The sequence below is a fragment of the Photinus pyralis genome, unplaced genomic scaffold (assembly GCF_008802855.1).
Source record: "Photinus pyralis isolate 1611_PpyrPB1 unplaced genomic scaffold, Ppyr1.3 Ppyr1.4_LG6, whole genome shotgun sequence".
NCBI classification, from domain to species: Eukaryota; Metazoa; Arthropoda; class Insecta; order Coleoptera; family Lampyridae; genus Photinus; species Photinus pyralis.
Genome location: NW_022170663.1, coordinates 23698122 through 23720772, shown reverse-complemented (window position 1 = coordinate 23720772; position 22651 = coordinate 23698122). Strand labels below are relative to the sequence as shown.

Below are 22651 nucleotides of genomic sequence, written 5' to 3'. Positions count from 1 at the left end.
CGAAGGGACAGGAGTGGTCGAGGAGCAATATGAGGCTAATTTTGAGTTGATAAGTACTCCTCTTTCTTGTGAAGAAATTGAATTAATGGCTTAATTTAAAAAACCTATTTACAATTCATTTGGAGTTGAGAACATACCTCTGCTGGAGTTAAACAAAATGCAATTAAATCTTTGTCATGTAGCTTCCCATTATTACTTTTGTTGATCGTACGTCTATGCTATACTATATAGCATTTATCTTTCTGTATAAACTTATGTAACATCCTGTGTAACAAAAATAGCGGCAACACTGTAATCTTTGAAGCGAATCAAATTACTGTATTATGGTTAAGTTTCCCTGTAGTCTATGGTAATTGGTGGAAGTTCAAAGTTGTTATTTTGCAAATTTATTTGTCATTCTGATTTATACAGGATGGATTTAATTAGCAAAGATAAAAGTGTTTTAGCGGTGTTCACCGAGGAAGAAGATGTGCGCAGACTACGGGCACAATTAAAAAATTTCCACAACGTAACCCTTAAATCATATGGCGAAATTGGCAAAGGTAAAATTTCACATTTGCGTATCTTGCTTCATTCCCTGTTACAGATCCCTCAATGTTTCATGCAGTAATTACCTCTCGGTTACCGTACACTGAGCAAATCCTTAAAGAAATCTACAACAAGCTTCGACCGGGTGCTCCCTTTGTGATCCTCCAACAGAACATACCAGAAATTGACTTCTTACTAAAAACAAACGGGTTTATTAATGTACAGATTGGCCAAAATGCGATTAGCAGTTTCAAGCCGTCGTACGAGGTGGGATCGTCGAGAAAATTGAATTTAAAACCTGCCACTCCAGCTGTGTGGAAACTCGATCTGAATGATGATGATGATGAACTGATCGATCAGGACGATTTATTAGACGCAGATGATTTCAAGAAACCCGATGAATCATCATTAAAAGGTAATATTGCCGTCTGCTTAGTTCAACTTTTATCTTGCAATTCTAGTCTGTGGAACCACGGGAAAAAGAAAAGCTTGCAAAGACTGTTCGTGTGGTTTAGCTGAAGAGTTGGATGACGAGGCAAGCGCAAAGAAGACTGTGAATTCGGCCGAAGCTAAATCCTCTTGTGGAAGTGTATGTTGATAACAATGCCATATCAGTCACTAATGAAAATTATTTTTAGTGTTATTTGGGCGACGCTTTTCGTTGTGCAAGTTGTCCTTATTTGGGAATGCCTGCGTTTAAACCAGGTGAAAAGGTCGAGCTGTCTTCTGTATTCTTGAAGGCCGACGTGTAGATATTTAATTTTTTTTTGTTCCTATTTGTGTTGACACTATCTTTCTCATAAAATTAAAATATTAAACTGAAAGGATCCTTTTTTGTCTCATATTATAAATAGGCCAGGAACCAATAGAGCAACTGTTAGAATTTAACCTGTAGAACCTCAAGAACGTTCAGTATAAGTTTTGATGTGGCTCAATGTGGTCATTTCGGATTCTACCGACCAAAATTTATGGGAAAGTTTTGTGCTTTGTTTTTATTGCTCGGCGTTTTTTCCTTTAATCGGTGGTTTTCGTTAAATCCGTGGTGGGAAGTTTTCAAATGAACACCCTGTATGAAGGCGTAATTTGTAGGGAGTCCAATTCGACATACAAGTCCCATAGTGTTAATACACAAAAAGACTGGCGAGGTGCGCATGTGTGTAGATTATCAGGGATTAAGCAACAATATCACCTACGATAGCAGATGTACTGTAGAAATTGGTAGGCAAAAAAGGTACTGTTTGGTGCAAGGCTATCATCATACACCCAGATTCCGATGACTTAAAGAGAACATGATGAAGGACTTCAGTCACAGTATATCAGTGGTGTAGTGGAGCCGGAGTGCTGCTCCGGCACTGCTTGTGAGAGGGGAGCGGCGCTCTGGCACAGGATAGGAGACGGAGATAAGATAAGTGATGATAACTAATGATATTTGCGACTTAGATAAGCCTTACACCTTTAGAGCAATAATTTATTCAAAAATCTACGAAATGAAATTGTTTCAAAACCCATTTATTTTACTGCAAATTAAAAACATTTTTGTGGACCCCAATTTTGCTTGGAGGGGAGGGGGTGCATTCGATAGCCTTGGTTGCCTACATTTTAAGGGCTCCGGCACTGCTAAATTTGGCACTACACCACTGCAGTATATATAAGGATATACTGTGCTTCAGTGGTGAACGTGAGAGGAAATTAAACAAAACTTAAAGAAAGTTCATGAGAAATTTGAGGGGAACTTTAGAGTAACCTCACAATAAGACCTCAAAGCAGAGCTGGGTACTGCTCGCGAACTTTTCGCTTGAAAAAGCGCTCCAGGCGAAAAAAGCGCACTTCGGTGCGACCGCTTGGTGCTCGTTACTCGAGCGGTTACTCGGCTCAAGCGCATTTTTTCTGACTGCGAGCGGTTTTTCCGCTCATGAGGGTACCCAGCTCTGCTTCATATCAACTTGAAAACAATGTTATAGGAGCTTGAGGGCACGTTTGAGAAGCAACCAAATGTTCACGATTTCAAAAGTTACCTACAGCCCTTTGAATTTTCTTTCGAAATTGGTTTCTAGTCTATAACTTTTGATTGAGAAGTCTAATCGAAAAAGTACGAATTGTTTTGGATTCTACGCCCCAAAATTAATTAGAAAAAGTGTTTTCCCGAGAAATTTTGGTGTAGTCGATTTTTGGTAAAAAAGGAAGTGTACACTGCCTTTTTTTGAGTCCCAAAAAAAAATTGTCTCAGATCGACCCGGAATAAATTTTCTTATGGAATGTGGCCTGTAGAATCCATAATTTCAAACAGTTCCAAGATTGGACTACTAGATCAAAAGTTACAGCCCTTTGAATTTTCTTTCGAAATTGGTTTCTGGTCTGTAACTTTTGATTGAGAAGTCTGATCGAAAAAGTACGAATTGTTTTGGATTCTACGCACCAAAATTAATAAGAAAAAGTATTTTCCCGAGAAATTTTGGTGCAGTCGATTTTTGGTAAAAAAGGAAGGTTATACACTGCCTTTTTTTGAGCCCCGAAAAAAAAATTGTCTCAGATCGACCCGGAAAAAAATTTTCTTATAGAATGTGGCCTGTAGAATCCATAATTTCAAACAGTTCCAAGATTGGGCTACTAGTTCAAAAGTTACAGCCCTTTGAATTTTCTTTCGAAATTGGTTTCTAGTCTATAACTTTTGATTGAGAAGTCTGATCGAAAAAGTACGAATTGTTTTGGATTCTACGCACCAAAATTAATAAGAAAAAGTGTTTTTCCCGAGAAATTTTGGTGTAGTCGATTTTTGGTAAAAAAGGAAGGTTATACACTGCCTTTTTTTGAGGCCCGAAAAAAAATTGTCTCAGATCGACCCGGAAAAAAAATTTTCTTATAGAATGTGGCCTGTAGAATCCACAATTTGAAACAGTTCCAAGATTGGGCTACTAGTTCAAAAGTTACAGCCCTTTGAATTTTTTGTCGAAATTGGTTTCTAGTCTATAACTTTTGATTGAGAAGTCTAATCGAAAAAGTACGAATTGTTTTGGACAAAAAACCGATTTCCAAAGACAAACCAACCGTTTCCTATAGATTTTGGCCTGTAGAATCCATAACGATTAGACTTTTTAAGATTGAATCACTAAGCTAACAATCTCTTTCTTTTGGAACTTTGTGTTTTTGGACAAATCTTTTGATGTAGTCGTCCAATCTTCAAATAGTCATTTTGGAATCTACAGACCAAAATCTGTGAGAAAGTGTCTGCTTCTACTTCACAATAACGTTCTTTTTTCTGCCAACCGGGGGAAGATCTTTTTCTATACTCGCAGGAATAAATACTACAACATTCTTTAAACAAATTCATTTGATGACTGAAGTCTGTTTTTGTGAGCCTTGACGATTATGACTTATGAGAGCCACCTTAAAAGTTGCTTTTTTCCCCATAACCTTTGATGTAGTCGTAGTCGTTTTGGAATTTAGAAGCCAACATTGCAACCTGCTGAAGAATTAAATTTGTTTAGAGTTTTATAAACATTTTTTAGAGCTGTGGTAAATAAGACCTATCATCAGCATTGTAAAATATGTTAAAGCGCTTTGTTGATCCAGAATTTATTTTCTCAATATTCATTCATCGACGTGCTACAACACTTGCTTTATTTTACAAAATATAATAGATCTGTCTAAAATAATAAAATTAAAGGGATGGAAATCAGTCTAAGTACTAATATCGATGGCATATTTAAACGTACATCCTGTACGAGATGACAATGGTATTGTTAAATATTAAGGTAGATCATTATCAAAAGGAAAAATTTAAATTTCTAAGAATACATTTTCTAAAAAATTCTAAAGAGATCTCATTTATCAAAAATTAAGATCTAATTACTCAATTTATAAAATATTTTACCGTCCGCCCGTACATGTGTTTGTATGCCGAAAAATCTGAGTAAAATCTTTATAGATATCCACCACTTTAACAGTACCAAGGCAAACAATTTGGCTTCGCACAAATAATGTGATGATTTTTCTTTAACTTGTAAAACTACCCTTTATCTAGTTTGACAAAATCCAGCTGCTCCAGATTTCTTTACACTTTATACAAGGACAAAATTAATCGCTAATTCAGTCATCACGTTAGTTAAGTGAGTTAATTGCCTTAACATTCATATATAAACAACATGAGAAACGATTATAAGAACTTAAATCTAAAAATATAAAAAAGTATAAAATAATAGTGAAAAAACTCGATATGTATATGAGGTATCTAACAAGCGTAGCTGCTGCTATTGATACAAAAATTAAATACATCGGTAAAGTATAAAACTTTTAGAATATCATCCAATAATCTCAACGTCCCGGAACAATTTCAATAGTGCACACATTTCTAGCCAATTTTCTCGAACAATTCTGTTTATAATAAATATGTAGGCACGTTGTTCACATATATTTTTGCACACTATTTTTAAATTAATTATTTATATTCACTATTTTTATTTTTTAACATAGCTTCACGTAAATGTCTTAGGTTGGCAGTAATTACTAGTTAAATATTAACAAATCAGCACAATTTATATAACGTATGGCAGTTATTGTCTCTCCGTTCCAGACTGCCTTGTCCTCCACAGCGTTTAAGCTACCATCAGTTGGTGTAGTGATCGAATGAGCCTAAATATTCCAAAGCAGCCCTATAGCAGAATTGGTACTGATCCTAAAACAATTACATAATCACCATTAGCATTGACATACAAATTAGCAATGAACTCAAACAAATAAAAAAGCATGAGAGAAATATATAAGAAATACCGTAATATTGAAAGAAACCAACATGAATGAACAAAACATTAAAGGTCAAGTAAAAAAGTTTTTATATTGGGGTAATTGTAGCCCATAGCGAAAGCTAGGTATTATCAAATACAACAAAGAGCAAGTTACAACCAAAAGTTAAGCTTTTAGCAAAACCTTATAGCCTTCTGAATTCTGAATTTAATTTAGACGTCAAAAATAGCAGCGTTCTGTCGTCGCGGTCGTTTCCATAGAAACAGCATTGTCATATGTTCCGAACGTCATTTTATATCGTGCTCCGCGTCCCATTTAAAATAATTCATTAGAATGCACAATCATCTGTTTCGCTTTATCTACCGTTACTGTTAAAGAGCCGCTTAGCCTACTCCTTCAACCAAAATGTCAATTTCATATGCTGTGAAATAAAATTAATTTCGATGGAGTTGATTTTTTTGAAATGATATAACGTTTTGAGATCAGTTCTTTTAAGATAATTGGATTCTGTAGTTAAAATTTAGGATTCATTAAAATTTGGTTTGGGACCGGTGTGAATCTTCATGCAACTGCACAAGATTCCTTATCGTTTCTAATATCGTCACAATGAGAAGTGAAAGCGGTATTTCCGGTTTCTTTTAATTTATGTCTTATATATTGCTTGTGTACAAGTAACTGTGCATAGCAGTGGTTCTCAACCTTTTTCTGATGGCGATCCAATTTTCCTTATCAGAATAACCTCACGGCCCATCGGTTGAACAATTTGGGTTTAGTTAGTAGATATCATAATATATACCTGGCACCGGGGCTACTCAATTGTATTATTAAGTCACCTTATTTCCCCCTACTCGTGGGACTCATACCTATGGACCAGGAAAAAAAATCAAAAACGCAACCAAGTACTTCCGGAGTACCTGGTACTAGACAGACAGCCTGGAAAACTCTCCGGGGTAGTGCGCCGGAAGCTAAAAAAGATGAGGCAGGAACCAGGGGGCTCTAAGCAACCTGACCTCCCATCTACTGAAGTGGGGCAACGCACCTACCAAGACTGCACGGAAGACTGGGACGCAAAAACGACACTGATCTGATGGCAGCACTCTCAAGGGAAGTAGCTCGAAAAAGGCAAAAACCGCGGCCATAAAGGAGACCAGAACCTTTAGCGAAGTAGCTACAGGCTTCAGGATGCGTTTTGTCCATTACACCAGGAGGGACCGCTGTCGGAAGAGGATACAGGGTTAATCAAAGCCTGGACCCTTAACAGACTTGACGCACTGTGTCCGTTGGGGCGGCTTCGCCCAAATTCACGGAGTGTCGCCACAGAGGGGGAGCGCTGTTGATCACATAAGCAGACCAGGTATCGGTGGACTGGTTGAGGTTGAAGCTAGCGAGAGCAGCTCCGTGGTAGGGGGCGAAACTTAGATTCGTCAAAGCGAGGAACCTCCCAAAACTAGTAAAGGGCACGCGCTTGGATCCCCGAAGCTCAAGTAGAACCGAAGAAGATTCTGAAAAGGATCGAAATTCAAAATGCTGGAGATACAAACAGCAAAGCTGTGTATAGAAATCTGGGAAGAACCAACTGGATCTCTCTAGAGGGAACTTAAAGGTCAATCTCGAGAACTGTCCCGCAGGAATTAATAACTCGGTGGAATGGAAGGTATGGAATCAAACCTTCGCATGGCCATCAAAGGTGCCTATGGAGCAAGCTGCCTCAAAAAAGAAAGCAGAACCTCTAATAAAGTCCCTGGTGGTATGAGGGACTCTCTCGATTGTGGGCACAGACTAGGAAGCTTTTTAATAGAGCAAAAACACGGGGGGTGGAGTTCATACAGAACCAACCTCACCGAATATAATAAGACCATAATAAAGGCAAAATGTGACTAGTCAAGGAGGTACTGCGAGGAAATTTAACAAATTCCAGGAGGTGCCAGAAAATTGAGGGGGCTCTACACCGCTTGGAGCTTTTTGCTTCAATCACACTTTCCGGGATCAAAGACCGTCGCTCAAAATGACGCGGGTTAACCAATTACTCTGGAATCACTTTTCAGGGGAACAAAGGAGATTGGTTTTTGGCTAGGCAGATAGAACCTAACAAAAGTTAGATATGGGCAGTGAAGACTTTCCATCCATATAAATCCCCAGAGATGGATGGAATCTTTCCTGCTCTACTATAACAAGGCCTCGACCTGCTAGCCTCCACACTATGTATGTACGGTACTCAAGCCAAGTTTTGCTCTGGAATACATACTTATGGTGGGGAGGGACGTAAAAGTCGTATTTATACGGAAACCTGTGCGAGATTCATACGCCCACGCAAAGATCCTTTAGACCCATCAGTCTGACGTCGTTTCTGTACTAATAGAGACACTCAAAGAGCGCAGTGCAGCAATCGACTTGGACCACTCCTAGTACTATAAGAATAATATACTATCATAGTGCACACCATAAATTCTGCACCTATAGAATAATTTTCTGTTTCCTGCTGTTGTTATACAACAAAAGACAGTAAGCTTTTATCACCCAAAAAGTTCAATAATGGTATTGCAATTTATACCTCTTTCGTGTGCTTCCAATTTTCTCAAAGCCAAGAAAAACTTAAATTTTTGTTTCCATAGGTTTCCTCAGGTTGAAGTTCTTGGCCAATTTGTCATAAATCCCTCAGTGTCGACAGTTAGTTTTTTTTGCTAATTATTAAATTTTTGTTAAATTGTTTTAATGAATATTCTAGAAAGCATTTTTCAGTAGCTTTCCAACGAGGTGTCACAAGTATGGGGTTTCCATTTAAGATTTTTGAATAGGGGGGCTGGGGGGTTAAGGGGAGGATTGTCGCTCATAATGTCATTTTGGTTCCCCCTCGATATCCTCGAAACGGCTTTGCGCGATTGAGATTTTCAATACCTTCTTTAGTTTGGAAAATATGGCCGACTGCAAGTTTTGAAATTGACACTCTGTATAGACAAACAGTAAGGTGAGTTTATTGAAGTTCGGTCAGAATGCTTTGTAGACTACTGACTGAATAGTACCTGGGATACCATAGTCAGAGCAAGTGATAAGCCAAAAAAGAAAAAGGAAGTTCATTTATATACTGAAGTGTAAATATATGGACGTATAAAGATATAAATCACTAACCTCAGTTTGAACCATGGCAGGTCGTTGTGTTCGCAAAATCCGCACCGTCTGGAATACATCGACGACACCTTCGTATTGCATTCGTTCCAACACTATGCTTAGAGTTATAAAAACGCCAGTTCTACCGACACCGGCGCTAAAACAAGAATTCTAATCGAAGATTTCTTTAAACAATGTTGTAATTTACCTGCAGTGTACCGTAATGGGACCATCCTGACCGAACTGTTCCTTCGTCTTATGAACCTGACCGATGAAGTCGATGAAACCGTCACCGGACTTAGGTACGCCCTGCTCTGGCCAGTCGGTGAATTGAAACTGGCGCACGGTCCTCGAAGAACCATCTCGCGCGTCCGTCACTTTAAATTCGCGCAATATGTACTGCGGCATGTTGTACTCCGCGATGGGATCGACGACAAAACATTGGTATCTCACTGATCTATCGCTCGGCCAGTATTGGTGGCATTTTTCCTAAAAGTTATTATCAATATATTACTTTCAATAAGTCTCACAGAGAATGGAAACCAATTTTTAAAGTGAGAGGAGTGATTCGATGGGGTATAGGAAGATTTTGAACAAGGTCGTGGTAATTCCAAAGCAGAAAGAAGAATATAAACTAGAGAAAAAGGATGGCAGGAAAAGAAATGTTAGAAACGAATAGACAAAATTGAGCTGAAGTAAGGATAAGGTAGAAATAAAGGATGGAAAAAGCAGAGATAAGTTCGAAACATATGGGAAGAGGTAAACTCTTCAGAAAGATTAGGATATGCTAAAAATAAAGGACCGAAGAAGTTAGGATCAAATTGAGTTTGTATAAAAAGATCTTACCCTTCCCATCTCTTTTAGTTTCGTCAACATGACGACAATGGTAGAATTATGTTCCCAAAGCATCCTCCAGAAATCATCGACTGTGTCAGAAAGCGAACCCTGAGTCGCTATGTAAGCTTTACGGTAACGATAACCATCAATGAAACTGGCATTAATATAATCCGATCCTTCGACGTTCCTCATCGGCGTTAAACATACCCTTGTGCTCTCGTAAGGTAAAATGTGTACCAAACGGTTTTTGTGCTTATTGCATGGTAAATTCGCGGTGACGAATCTCGACGAGTCGATCTTTATATTGCCCAACTTTTTAAATTCCAATTCCATTCCGGTGATGTTCTCTCCGATTTCTGGCTGCATTAGTTTCTGAATGTGGGAGTGAAGGTTGCGCGCGGGAATTTCGGTTTGCCCACAGATCACAGCTTCCAGAAGTGCATCGTGTATAAAAATATATTGGTCTTCCGTTTGTACCATGTAGTTTCGTTGAGCTCTCAAACATGTCACGTGACCGTAAATGTCGATATACTTCTCGTGCTTCATCCTTTCCAACATGGAATCGATGACAATGAAACAGCCTATAAAATTGAATAACTCATTAGGATTATAATACAAAATCTATCGAAAGAAAATATTTTGATGACTATTTCACGTTTTACCGGATGTGGATAGTAAGTTTCTTATTTTAGTTTAGTTTGGGTGAAATACTACATTTTCAAAATCTTTGTGATACAGCTACTTGAAAACTCTAACTCGCCTGGAATGAGCTTTGAATTTATTGGGAATTCTTATTTGATACTAGATCAGATTTAAAGAAAGATCAAATAAAAAAAAGACTTACCCGTTCGCCCCACCCCAGCTGAACAGTGAACCACCACGGGTCCAGCATTAATCGGATTCATGCTCTGCACTCGCCGTAAGAATTGCAGAAATGGCGCCGGATGGTCGGGTACTCCATGATCCGGCCAAGCGGTAAACTGTAACTGCTTTATTTCTCTACGTTCACTGTGCCCTTGCCTATGAATTTGAAAAGTCCGAATGCAGTACGTGGCGAGTTCCTGAACGTCAGTAATCGAAACACTCATACATCCGTAGGTGTCGGTTCCGCGAGTCGGCCAGTATTGGTCACACTTAATTCGGGTACGTTCCTCCAACTTGGTCATCATAACGATTGTGGCGGTGTGTAACTCCCAGCACATTCTCCAGAAGTCCGAGAAGGTCTCCTGTAGGGGTCCTTGCGTCGCGACGTAAGCGTTGTGTTTCCGATAGCCGTCACAGTAATTAGCATTGATGTAGTCACTTCCCAAAAGACTTTCTTCTGGTTGTAAAATAACGCGGCTGTGATCGTACGCGATTACGTTAGCGTAGCGATTTTTGGGCTTGTTAATCTCCATGTTCGAGTGTTCCCAAGTGAATTGCTGGCCCGGCTCGATACTCTCATACTCCTGAGAAAACTTGAGGTTATCGTTCATTTTTAGTCGATCGATGTGATTTGCCAGTTCGAGTATAGGTATTGGCGGATGCGAGATCATGCCAGGAGTTTGGAAATTCAATCGGCGCATCTCGACCGGATCGCTCGGCGCGATGCTGTTGTTTAAATCTGCCGCAATCAGCGGTCGAGTGACTGCAGCCTGATCGGGAGTCTTGCACGGCTGTCTGCGTTTCTTAAGAATAAATAAGAGCACTAGTATGATTGATAACATGAGAGCGGCAATTATGGGTACGATTACCCAAAATATCCCCGCCTCTTTCTGTTGCGAATTTATCTTAACGTCGTTCTCCGTAGGCACATTTGGATTAGGTCGTAATGGAGGATCGCCCGGCGGTACGCCTGGCATATCTAAACTTAACGATTTTGAGAACGGACTACTAGTATACAAATCTTGCTGCGGAGTATCGACCACAGCCCTCACGAAAATTCGATATTTTTTCCCTAGTTCTAATTTGCGATTTCTAAATCCGTCGTACTCCTCGCCGGTACCTAAATGGAACGTATACGGTATGTTACGTTGAGGAAACTTGGCCGCAATGTACGGAATGCTCGCTGAGTCGGGACTTTTCTTCAAATTTTCGATGATCGAGTCTGTTAAATACTCGTCGGGGTTACGCTGACTTGCGTCATCGTCTTCTGGTACGACAACCAGGTAGTAATGACTAATGGGCCCGTACTCCTCAGAAGCTTGTGGTAAAATCACATGTATCTCCTCGTGGTTAACTACCCCGTAAAAGTCAGGCTTGACCATCGGTTTCGGAGCGGCCATTTGGGTCGTTACCGTAATCTTAGTTGGAGGACGGTATGAGTAATCGGTAGGAATTGCGCTTACATTTACATTGTACGTTGTAAAAGGCGACAATTTATTAATCGTATGCGACTTGACGCTTTGCTTCAGCAGTATTTCGACCTTCTCAAAGGCGGCAGTTTGCGTAATTCCCTGCGCGTCAACGAATTCCTTAACGGCATCGAAAGAAATTTTGTAATTAATCGGATTAAGATGGATCGGAGGGGACCACGATAGCGTCATCGAATGCGTGGTAACATCATACGCTCGTAAGTGCAGGGGAACATCCTCAGGTTTGACCTTCACTGTCACCTTTTCAGAGAGCCGGCCTAATTCGTTATTTTTCAGTCTAGCTGCAACCGCAATTGCATATTGAGCAAATTTTTCTAAATTGATTAAATCGGCCGACTCTGTTAACCCGACGGACTTTTGCTGCCATTCGTCCAGATCCTCTACGGCTGTCATTGTGTAAAATATCTGATACCCGATCACCTTCCCGCGCGACGGCACGGGTTCCCACCAAACTTCGACGCTAGAATCTGAAGTGGCTACTGCTCTAACATACATTGGAGCGCGTCCAATGTCTCGTTCCGTCTGTATCGTAATTTTCTCGCTAAACGGCCCGGAACCTTGACTGGTATACGCCTTAATATGAAAGACATACTCGGTGTTCTCCTCCAAATTAGTAAACACTGCCTTCGTTGTGGTGATATTGCGTTCGATTATATTGCTGTGGTCCGACTTTTTGTGAAACTGAATGTCGTACTTGACTATCTGACCGTTGCGATGCTCGCGACTTGGCGGATCCCACGTGATGCAGACAACGTCAGGAGTTTGGAAATGGTAGCTGATGTTCGTCGGTGGACCGGTTGGTGGGCCTTCAGGCGTATGCATGTATTTTATCGCTTCTTGACCAATGCCGATGTGATTCTGTCCTGCTACACGAAATTCGTACTCCACTCCTCGCTCAAGTTCCGTAATGCGATATGTTGTTGTGTGAACTCCTAAAAATGTCAATTTTAGAAGCAAGGAAAAAACCGAAAGTGGGAATGAGACCAATTTTTGGGAAGTTGTAATTTTTATTTTTGCCTAAAGTACTTCCACATGTTTGCTCGTTGGCCTTCACCCAAAGAGACAATTGCTTTGAAACAACTCTAATTGAGCCAAATAAATAAATAAACTCTTCACAGTGATTTACTTCTGAACGAATACGCTAGAATTCTTATCTTTATTTATTCGCTTGAAATTCCTTCAAGGAAATTATCCTTTAGCACTCTCTGTATATAACTATTTCGCCTGTCCCTGCCCCAATTGTTATGTGCGGCGCATGAGCCGTTGAAGTTAGAATTAGCATTAATATGATTAATAATTTGCACACATTCGAAGAGTCGTACAACCGTCAACAATGAATATGGCTGTTAAAAAGCAGCATGTCATTTCGTCCCATTTTAATTTGTACATCGTGAAAGCTTTCGTCGTGGTCATCATCGCAGGCATTGTTCAAGGAACCCAAATTTCGGCGTTATTTTCGAAATCATCGCCTCCGTTGAAAGTGTACAGTGGCGTACGTAGAAATTTATTCTGGGGGGGATTAAACAAGTTCGTGGCACATACAGTCACCCAGTGCGTACTAGAAGGGGGGGGGTAAGAAATAGAAATTGGGTTGCACAGGCGAAAAAGATTAGATTAGAACGGTATTTTATTTCTTACTGCCGATAGGCCCCATTATTGCTTTTGCTTTAATTAGTCAACGAAAACTTTGAATAATAGGTATATTTATGGGCAAAAAACCAATTTCGACAAAAAATTCAAAGGGCTGTAACTTTTGAACTAGTAGCCCAATCCTGGAACTGTTTGAAATTATGGATTCTACAGGTCACATTCTATAAGAAAATATTTTTTTCCGGTCGATCTGAGACAATTTTTTTTTCTGGGCAAAAAAAAGGCAGTTATTACCTTCCTTTTTTACCAAAAATCGACTGCACCAAAATTTCTCAGGAAAAAAACTTTTTCTTATTAATTTGGGTGCGTAGAATCCAAAACGATTGGTACTTTTTCGATTAGACGTCTCAATCAAAAGTTATGGGCAAAAAACCAATTTCGACAAAAAATTCAAAGGGCTGTAACTTTTGATCTAGTAGTCCGATCTTGGAACTGTTTGGAATTATGGATTCTACAGGCCACATTCTATAAGAAAATATTTTCAGGTCGATCTGAGACAAATTTTTTTTCTGGGCAAAAAAAAAGGCAGTTACCTTCCTTTTTTACCAAAAATCGACTGCACCAAAATTTCTCGGGAAAAAACTTTTTCTTATTAATTTGGGTGCGTAGAATCCAAAACGATTCGTACTTTTTCGATTAGATGTCTCAATCAAAAGTTATGGGCAAAAAAATTCCTGTTTTTAAAATTTAAAATTCTTATTTTCGTCATTTCGTGAAAGGCAGGACGCAGGTACCTCACGTCAGTAGCAGTACTAAGTACCTGATACCTATTTGTTATTTTGGGCATCAATGTAGCGAATTGCCATTCGATGCCGAATAGCCAAATCGTTGACTGCCAACACTGATCACTCACTGAATAGTGAATACTACAGAATATTTAGATTTTAGTGACTTTAGACTTTAACCAAAACCAAAATTGCTCTCTATATATACCTATATATTATTAAGTGGGCGGAGCGGATAGCGGAGTATTACCTAAATACCTAATAGCTATGATGATAACTCAATTCTTCTGGGGGGTTTTGGATTCTACGCACCCAAATTAATAAGAAAAAGTTTTTTCCCGAGAAATTTTGGTGCAGTCGATTTTTGGGCCTTTTTTTGTCCAGAAAAAAAATTGTCTCAGATCGACCGGAAAAAAAATGTTCTTATAGAATGTGGCCTGTAGAATCCATAATTTAAAACAGTTCCAAGATTGGGCTACTACTTCATCCCCCCCCCCCCAAAATACGCCACTGAAACTGTATTAGCGCCTTCGTCGGATAATCACCCAACCATCTATGTTATCGCTACAGAAAAAGACAACCAACACATTCGATATCGCTTCGCCTTCGTTTAAGAAGACCTACTTCACAACAACAACAACCACAAAAAGTCATTTTTGCTCTTATTCCTTTCGTAACTGTACACATACGCTCTGCATCGGTTCGCTAACAAGATTTAGAATCCAATTACTTTATTTGGGTTTTTAATCAATAAACACGTTAATCATTAGTGTTGATATTCTTTCAACAAAGACTGTAAGAAGCCTAACGCTTATGGAGAATTGCGTTGGCAATGATGACCGTACTGCATGTGCGGTATATGCCGCCACTAGCGTTTTGTATACTGAAAAGCCAGAAGTCATTCATCTCAGTTATTTGTCATGGAAGTTTTGCGAGTTATAGATAGATAAATTGGGGGGACATTCCAATTGAGTTGATTGGAGATTCCAAGACAAAATTCAGTTGAGTGTAAATGGCTGGATGGACGTAGTGGAAGGAAGCCTTCAAAACACTTGAATTTATAGCTCAGAATATTATTGTCTTACGAGTTTGTCAACTCAGGTAACATATAACTATATGTCTACGACTAGCAAGAAAATGTGGGACAAATTGCATTCAGTTTATGAGCTGCAGAGTGCAGAGATCACGCCTTTTCAATCAGTTTTTTGGTATAAAAGAAAAGGAATCTGCGAATTTGCATTGCAATGGTAAGGGGGATGGGCGAGTGGCGACAAGTAAAAGAAGTTTGTCCCAAAATGTTACAAATGTGGCGAATTAGGCCATTATAAGCGGAACTGTAAGAACTCTAAGTCTGAGAAGAGTCGGGAAACGCCTGCGTTTGTTAGCCAATCGGATATCGTCAAATCTGTGGATTCCCCCAATGTTTGGATTGCAGATTTCGGTGCAACAAGTTGGAAATAGCCAATCAATGAAGGCGCTTGGCACGTGATATAAACTTCAAGACGGAAAAGCAGTTGACCGCCACATTTGAATACTGTAGCAGTAGAAGCGAGTATGCAAGTGACGTCACTAATTCAGAAGAAGGAGATCGGAATCCTAAACCAGTACCAGACGTCCATCACGAATCAAGGTCAAGCTTAGGAATTCAAGACACTACGGAATGAAGACTCATTTGAGGAAAATGGAGGAAAACAACTGTGAACATTCCGAGACAGATCCAAATTGAAAACGCTGAGGAAATTGAAGGAGTATGCAGTCAATGGAGCCTCATAAGCTGAACCGTCTACATACACTCAAGCCATTGAATGTTTTCAAGCCAAAAATTGGAAAGTGGCAATGATCATTCTAGGGGGTAAATGCGCTCAATGAAAATAACATTTGAGACCTAGTTCCTATAGGTAGGCTGATTAGAAGGTGATTGACTGCTGATAGGTGTACAGGGTCAAGTATAATGCGGATATGGTTCAGGAGTTTGGATTCTGGTCAAATTAGAATTGAGCATATGCATGTCATGGAAATCGGTTAGATAGAAATGATCTAGCACCGCGCAGTGATCGCAAATCTTTTCCAATGTTCCAGAAAATCGCCGGAACAATAAAATACTCCCAAAAATAAAAACTAAAACCTTGACTGGCGTTTTTTAAAAATATTATTGCCTATTGTTTAAATAAATTCATTTAACGTTTATTTAAAGCTAAAAATGCGTTATGATCCAGAAGTAAATCCACCTATATTGCATACAATGGCCCGTATGAATAAAAGTAAGCAAATGCTTATACTTGCAAAATTCAAAGTAAATACCTACTCGTAACTGCCCGTTCATACTGGTTTGTTTAGCATGGTTTAGCAGCGCTGCACTGCGTCCTGTCCTTCTGCTTAGCAGCGCTGCTAAGTCCCCCAGTGCGAAGGAGCACTTACGAGTATTTACTTTGAATTTTGCAAGTATAAGCATTTGCTTACTTTTATTCATACGGGCCAATATATGCTATAATCAAAATTAGCACCTCTTTTCTTAGATGTTTAATAAACCCCTGAAGCGGATCTAAGAAAGCTGCAGAGCACCTCGGTTTGACCTCACGGGGTCATTGGATTTGACCCATTTTCAATAGGCTTGTTATATGAGGCATGTAGGTCAACTGTTCAAGGTTTGAACCGAATCGGTCCAAGCATTTGGCAGTTATCGTGTTCACGGACGGACAAACGAACATCATGAATCGACTCCCCTATAAAGCATACCTACATCGCTTTGCTCTGCCGCTTAATAAATGTAATAATAATGATAAATTACTGTGAAAATTGCTAAATGAATAGAACAAAATCGAAAGTGGACGAGAAAAAGGTGATCATATTGTCGCATATGTGGGTAAATGCGGTATTTGTCATTTGTTATACAATTGCAACTTACCTTTCAGTGACACCTCTTTCAGAACTTGCTCTTTAACACCAAAACGTAACCGATAACCCTGTAATTCGCCATAGGTTTGTGTCGGTCGTGACCATTCCAGCTCAATTGTAACGGTAGGTTCTCTTTCAATGACTCTATAAAATGTAAAAGCAAGTCTTAACTGAAAAACGAGCAATATGTTTTACTTTAGCGTCAGTGCGGGTCGATTCGGAACGCCACCGGGCGTTTTGACGCTGACGGGAGGGCTACGATCGCCATCGCCTTTTCGGGTGAGGGCCGCCACTTGAATGGTGTATTTGGTGTCTGGTTGTAAACCGCTAACGTTTAGTTCTAAAAGAGAATCTTCTAAAACGTCAAACTTCATCGGTTCGTTCAGTAGGCTGCCCTGAAATGGATTAATACGTATTTTATCGACTAAGAGTCTGCACCAATAAAATTTCTTGTTGCTGGACCACTATAGTGGTACAACCCCCTTTTGTTAACAAAAAATTAAGAACCATACCTCTTCTTTTGTTTCTTGAACGTGTATGTGATATCCTCGTATCACGCCGTTTCGATCTTTCGCCTGAGGCGGTTTCCAGTTGACCTTGATTGTTGTCGAATTTATCGGAGTGACCTTTACGTCCTCGGGATTACCAGGCACTACGAAATACGACTTCCTTTAGTATAATTCTCCAAAAACGTTTAATCAAAATTAGCTTATTTGGCATGCAGGCACTTTAATAAGGTTATTTTCTTTACATTGAAACCACTCGTTATCATACGCATGTCTTTGTAAAGACATTTGAATACCAACACATGAAATATGATTGGTGAATATTTACCTCATCCATATAGATTTGTGGAACATGTAAATACCTATTTTGATCGTACTGTCTACATATCTTAATACTAACATTATTAGACAAAATATCCGGGTAGGCTGTATGTATGTAAATAAAAATGTCAGTTACGCTGCATGGTTTTATGAATAATTTCCGACAATAAAAATTCGTAATGCAGCATAACCAGTATTACACATTTGGGTAAAGCACAAAGTATTCTACAGAATTACTAGGAGCCACTACTAGCACACGACAAAGAGTTAAATACTCACTCCGAATGGCTGCGGAACCATGTCAAGGCAAAAAAGTTAGAAAAAATAGTAATGTAAAAGTGTACATGTCTATTACCAATCAATAGGCGTATACAAAAATACAAACACTCAAAAAACGTCGTTCCCTGCTGCAAAAACGTTTGAAGAAACATTTTAAAAAATACTCACACACATGTACTGATTAAAAATTTATCCAAAAATTTTCAAAAATAAAACCAACGAGGAAAAATGGTTTCGGTTCTCAAAAATATCTAGGGGATTCTGTGTAAAAAAGTGTGTAGAAAAATGTTGTGTATCAGCACCTCACAGCTACACCTCCGACTACCCTTCAACAGGGGTTGTCCAATACAATACAAAACTTATAGACACATGCATCAGGCAATTTATTTCGTTAATATAGTTCTCAACCTGATTATAAACGACACAGTTTTACGATGGTTACATAAATTCAACTAATTCGCATGCACAATGAATACAAAAACGAAAAAAAGATGACCACACTAGGTGTTAAGTATTGGTATTCAAATGTGTCTAATGTTAAAAACGCTGTAAAAGCTGTGCCTGTTGTTCAACCTTTTCAACAAACTGTTAAAAGCTATGTAACCCCCTTTACATTATTGTAATAATGCTTCTTAATTATTTTAAATGCAATAATTTATTGTTAGTATTTCATACACACATCCACACAGAAATTGTGCAAGTGTCGTCACATACAGTGAGATGTGATTAAAAATGTGCCATATATTAATAGTGCGCCATGTCATCCTACTGTGAGTGGTGCTGCCTAGCGAGCGTTGAGGGACAGGGTAACGAAAGGATAGAAAAACCACTACACACACTGATTTTTCTATTCAAAGGATAGGTGACAAATCGGAATGAATTCATGCTAGGATCAATTAATCTATATATCAAAAATAGGTGCACGAAAATAAACGAAACAAATATAAAATAACTGTGCCGATCGTGACTCAAAAAATAGTGCCATCGCAATGCAACTTTGTGCCAGTGAGATTTAATAAGCAATCATTACATGTGAACGTGAGTAGCTAAACAATACAACAATAACTAAACAAAATAAGACACAACTATGTAAAAATTTTGAAATACCGATTATACAAAAAACAGTCACAAAAATTGAGATGAAAAAACCTCTCTTTAAGGCGATCTCCTGCAAAGGCTTTTGTAGACAAAAGAACGGATTAAACATATCTAATATACATCAGCATATCAAAAACGGTTACAAAAAAAAAACCACCTGGGCCCACCGCTGCAAAAAGTGTTTGGAGTATAAAAACCGCTGTAATGAAAAAAACGTACAAAAAATTGCACCAGCTTCAAAAATCCTCCAAGGGCAGGCTGCAATGGTAAAAAAAAAACATTTAGGTCGCTTGCGAGAACATACCACTGCGGATATGTCAAAAATCTACAGACTACACAAACACTAAACTTCAATTTTGAGTAAACGTAAAATTAACGAAAAGGAAGAAAATTCAGGTAGAGGGATTTTATGTTGGAATTTGCTTCCGTCTCTCTCTCTCCACCCACGATTTCGAGTTGTTCCTGTCTTAAAAAAATCAAAACCGAAAACAACACAGATATTATACGCGTATTTGGCTTTTATGCTTTTGTATATATTAGCATTCTTTTGGAATGAAAAAGTGTATGAAATAAAGGTGTACTTCCAAAAATGTCCAAAAACAATCTACAGTACATAGCACTCTCACAACGGCATTGGTAAAAGCTAATATTAAGCAATTGATACCCATACCAATTATGCGCGCGTTTTGCTTGCTGTTTCGGTCGTGCTAGCATATGTAAATAACAAATGACAATGTTCTCAAATACCAAAGAAGAAGCTACATATATGTATATATACAAACTTATCTATCACCATTTCTATTAAAGTTACAGGATTGTTTAGAATACTACTTTTTCGCATGAAAATAAGTGAATTATTTACACAACGCGTATTGCCCAGTTGTATAAAACAACTGACTAAAATCTAGACCTAGAACTGTAGATAAGAACAGATGGAATTCATGGTTCATTCTTAATACCAACATAAATTTTTGAGGGAGTACCTACTAAATTATATATACTTTTTTCATGCACATGCCTGATATGCTCTTGGTAGGTATAGTCTGGTATTCATAGTATAGATAGACTACTTTTACTGTAAAATCAGTGAAAAAATCCCCTTTACCTGGTAGGAGAGAAGTTATGAGAAAGAATGTCCTATGGCGCTCAGCGCTGACACCCCTAAGGATCCTCCACCACAAACTCAATCCCAATCTGAAATTTATCTGACAGACTCTACATTGTGATTTATTAGTTGAATGATAAAAACACGAAGATATTTTAAGATAAAATTGATGATATTCACTAAGTGGTATTTGTGATTTTTGATATTTGTTATCTTCTGATATTTTTTTTGTGACCTGGCTTATTATCTAGGGATCATTCTACTCGAAGATACGTTTTTTCGTGGCCTTGCTTTTATAGCCGATTCAAAACGCGCTGTGAAATGTTTTGAGGCATTTTTTAACTAAATGGGACAGGTTATACTTATAGCGATTGGTCCTACGTAATTGACGTAGGTTAAGGAGGTAATCTGTGATATAAATAGTATGTAAAAGCTTATAAAAAATATTATCAGCTAATCATCTTCGAATTGTCGGTAACGTACGTTGAGATATAAGCTAATCCCGACTGGATTTGCTACGATTTGCTTGGGTGAGAATTACGATTTACAACCCTAACGTTACAACTTTCTTAAAAATAGAGACAATAGTTGAAAAAGTAAGATATTGGCAATTAATTTGATCAATAGTTCCATTACAGGACACTGCCCGTGGTTGCCACCACAAGTCTTTCTGCACTCTGGTTTTTTCTAACTCTTCCCTCAAACTCGGTCTTGAGAAAGTGCATAAGATAAAAGAAAATGAAAAGAATACTAATGTATACAACAAGAAACCAAATCAAAAATATCTGTGTTGAGCTATTTGGGTATAAAAAGAAAACAGTGAATGTATTTGTAAAACCAAATGAGATTGGTTTTGCAAATATCTTACATAACAATATTAAACATAATGAATTGAAAAAAAAAACGTACCATCTTCGTGGGTTCGAACCGTAATTGGATATGAGGATGGTCCATCTCCGACCGACGTCCCGGCGAGTACCCAAATCCGATACTCGGTCCAACGTTTCAACTCGTCAAGTAAAAAACTAGTTGCGTTCAACGTGATGATAGACGCCTCGCTATCAGATCTGCCGGCCTCGACAAACTGCAGCTTGTAGTAAACGATATTCCCATTACTACGTTCGGCGGGCGGCGGCACCCAGTTCACTCGGATCGCCGTCGGACTTACCGCTTCCCCGGTAACGTTTCGGGGTGGTGCACCCGGTACTACGGCGGCGTTAGCATTTTAACTCTTAGCGCCATAAGCTTAGACTAACTTTTAGTGGATATTAAAACAAAATCAATTAACTACACACAACGAGTGCATTATATAAATTATTGCACATCACAATAAAGGCATAGCAGTATGGTGCAGTGCTTATCGACAAATTAATATCCACCGACGAACTAGTATACTGCATGCAATGCATTAAGTAGGATACACTCGCACAACACACATCACACCTAAGTTAGTTTACTTTTAAATGTACCTTTTTTGGCTACACATCTGAAAGTGCAACACTTGAAACTAAATATTAGTATATACAAGATAGCAAATTGGATGAGTCATACTAATATTTTTTTTAATAACCAATATAAAATCTCATCAATTATCAAGTGTTGGTAAAAACTGATGGAGTCGTCATACAAATGTGGCAAATATTTACTTGTATCGTTACAATCATTATTAAATCTACTCTCGAGTAAAGCATAAAACTGCTCTTGGTATCCTTTCCCCCTTTTCACGTGGCCATATGCAACCAAAGGAATACTTTTGAGCACTTACTTCAAAACTGAAATGCTTACATACAGGGTGTCCATTTTTCGATTGCCAGTATGGGCATCTCAATTTTTGTGCTGAATAATAATCTCAAAAGAAATTTAAAATATGTTCAATAGTTTTGAAGATATCCCGAAAATTTCTGATTTTTGTTTTTAATTTTTTCTAACCAGAATATTATTGAGATACCTTTTTATGGAGAATTCGAATATGGCATTTTGTTTTTAATAATTTTCAAGATGCCTGAAAAACACGTGGCAACTTTTTTTTGTTATGAACGCCATTTTGGATTTTGACAGTTTGAGATTTGGTCTGTTTTTCTCTTTACAACAATGTATCAATGGTGGTTCAGGATCACATATTTTTCCTAAAAATACAATTTTCCACTTTTTGAGAAGATTGCTTTGGAAAAACAAATCGTTCTTCTGTTTCAAACAAAAATTTGACATTTTGATGCTATTTGAAATAAGAGTCGTTTACGTTTCCGCTAATTTTATTGCGAAAATGCAATAATTGGTCCTTACATCTACGAAGAAATCTTAAATGCTGATTGGTAGCTCCATTTCTAACCGATTTTATTGACAACAACGTTCCTCTTCATCATTTATATGCAATAGGATTCCAGCAAGGTGGCGCACCGCCCTATAATGATAGGAGGGGTGGGGAATGTTTATCAGAAATGTTCACCAACCATGTTATTGCTAATAATGGCGACGTATTTTTTGTGGGGGACATGAAAAATGAAATTT

The 22651-nt window shown here is 38.4% G+C and overlaps 2 protein-coding genes across 5 annotated transcripts in view; one reads left to right on the top strand and one right to left on the bottom strand.

Annotated features, from left to right (window-relative positions):
* The first annotated feature begins 326 nt into the window (after positions 1–326).
* LOC116173846 (anamorsin homolog) lies at positions 327–1355 on the top strand. Its single transcript, XM_031491561.1, has 4 exons — positions 327–542; positions 587–943; positions 990–1117; positions 1167–1355. Exons 1-4 carry the CDS (start codon positions 347–349, stop codon positions 1278–1280), a joined length of 795 nt encoding a protein of 264 aa, XP_031347421.1. The 5' UTR covers positions 327–346; the 3' UTR covers positions 1281–1355.
* A 2730-nt stretch (positions 1356–4085) lies between these two features.
* Positions 4086–22651, bottom strand: part of LOC116175000 (tyrosine-protein phosphatase Lar) — a 113774-nt gene continuing 95208 nt past the window's right edge. For 2 of the 4 annotated variants that reach the window (XM_031493036.1, XM_031493037.1), the window contains 10 exons: positions 21053–21349; positions 17941–17949; positions 17347–17486; positions 17030–17229; positions 16845–16978; positions 10055–12496; positions 9220–9791; positions 8582–8862; positions 8395–8530; positions 4086–5200 (listed from right to left, as the gene is read on the bottom strand). In XM_031493036.1, the coding sequence (XP_031348896.1) occupies positions 5132–5200; positions 8395–8530; positions 8582–8862; positions 9220–9791; positions 10055–12496; positions 16845–16978; positions 17030–17229; positions 17347–17486; positions 17941–17949; positions 21053–21349 (4280 nt within the window). In that variant the 3' untranslated portion in view covers positions 4086–5131. The remainder of the gene's footprint in view (positions 5201–8394; positions 8531–8581; positions 8863–9219; positions 9792–10054; positions 12497–16844; positions 16979–17029; positions 17230–17346; positions 17487–17940; positions 17950–21052; positions 21350–22651) is intronic. The other 2 variants (XM_031493035.1, XM_031493038.1) reach the window with 2 other exon arrangements.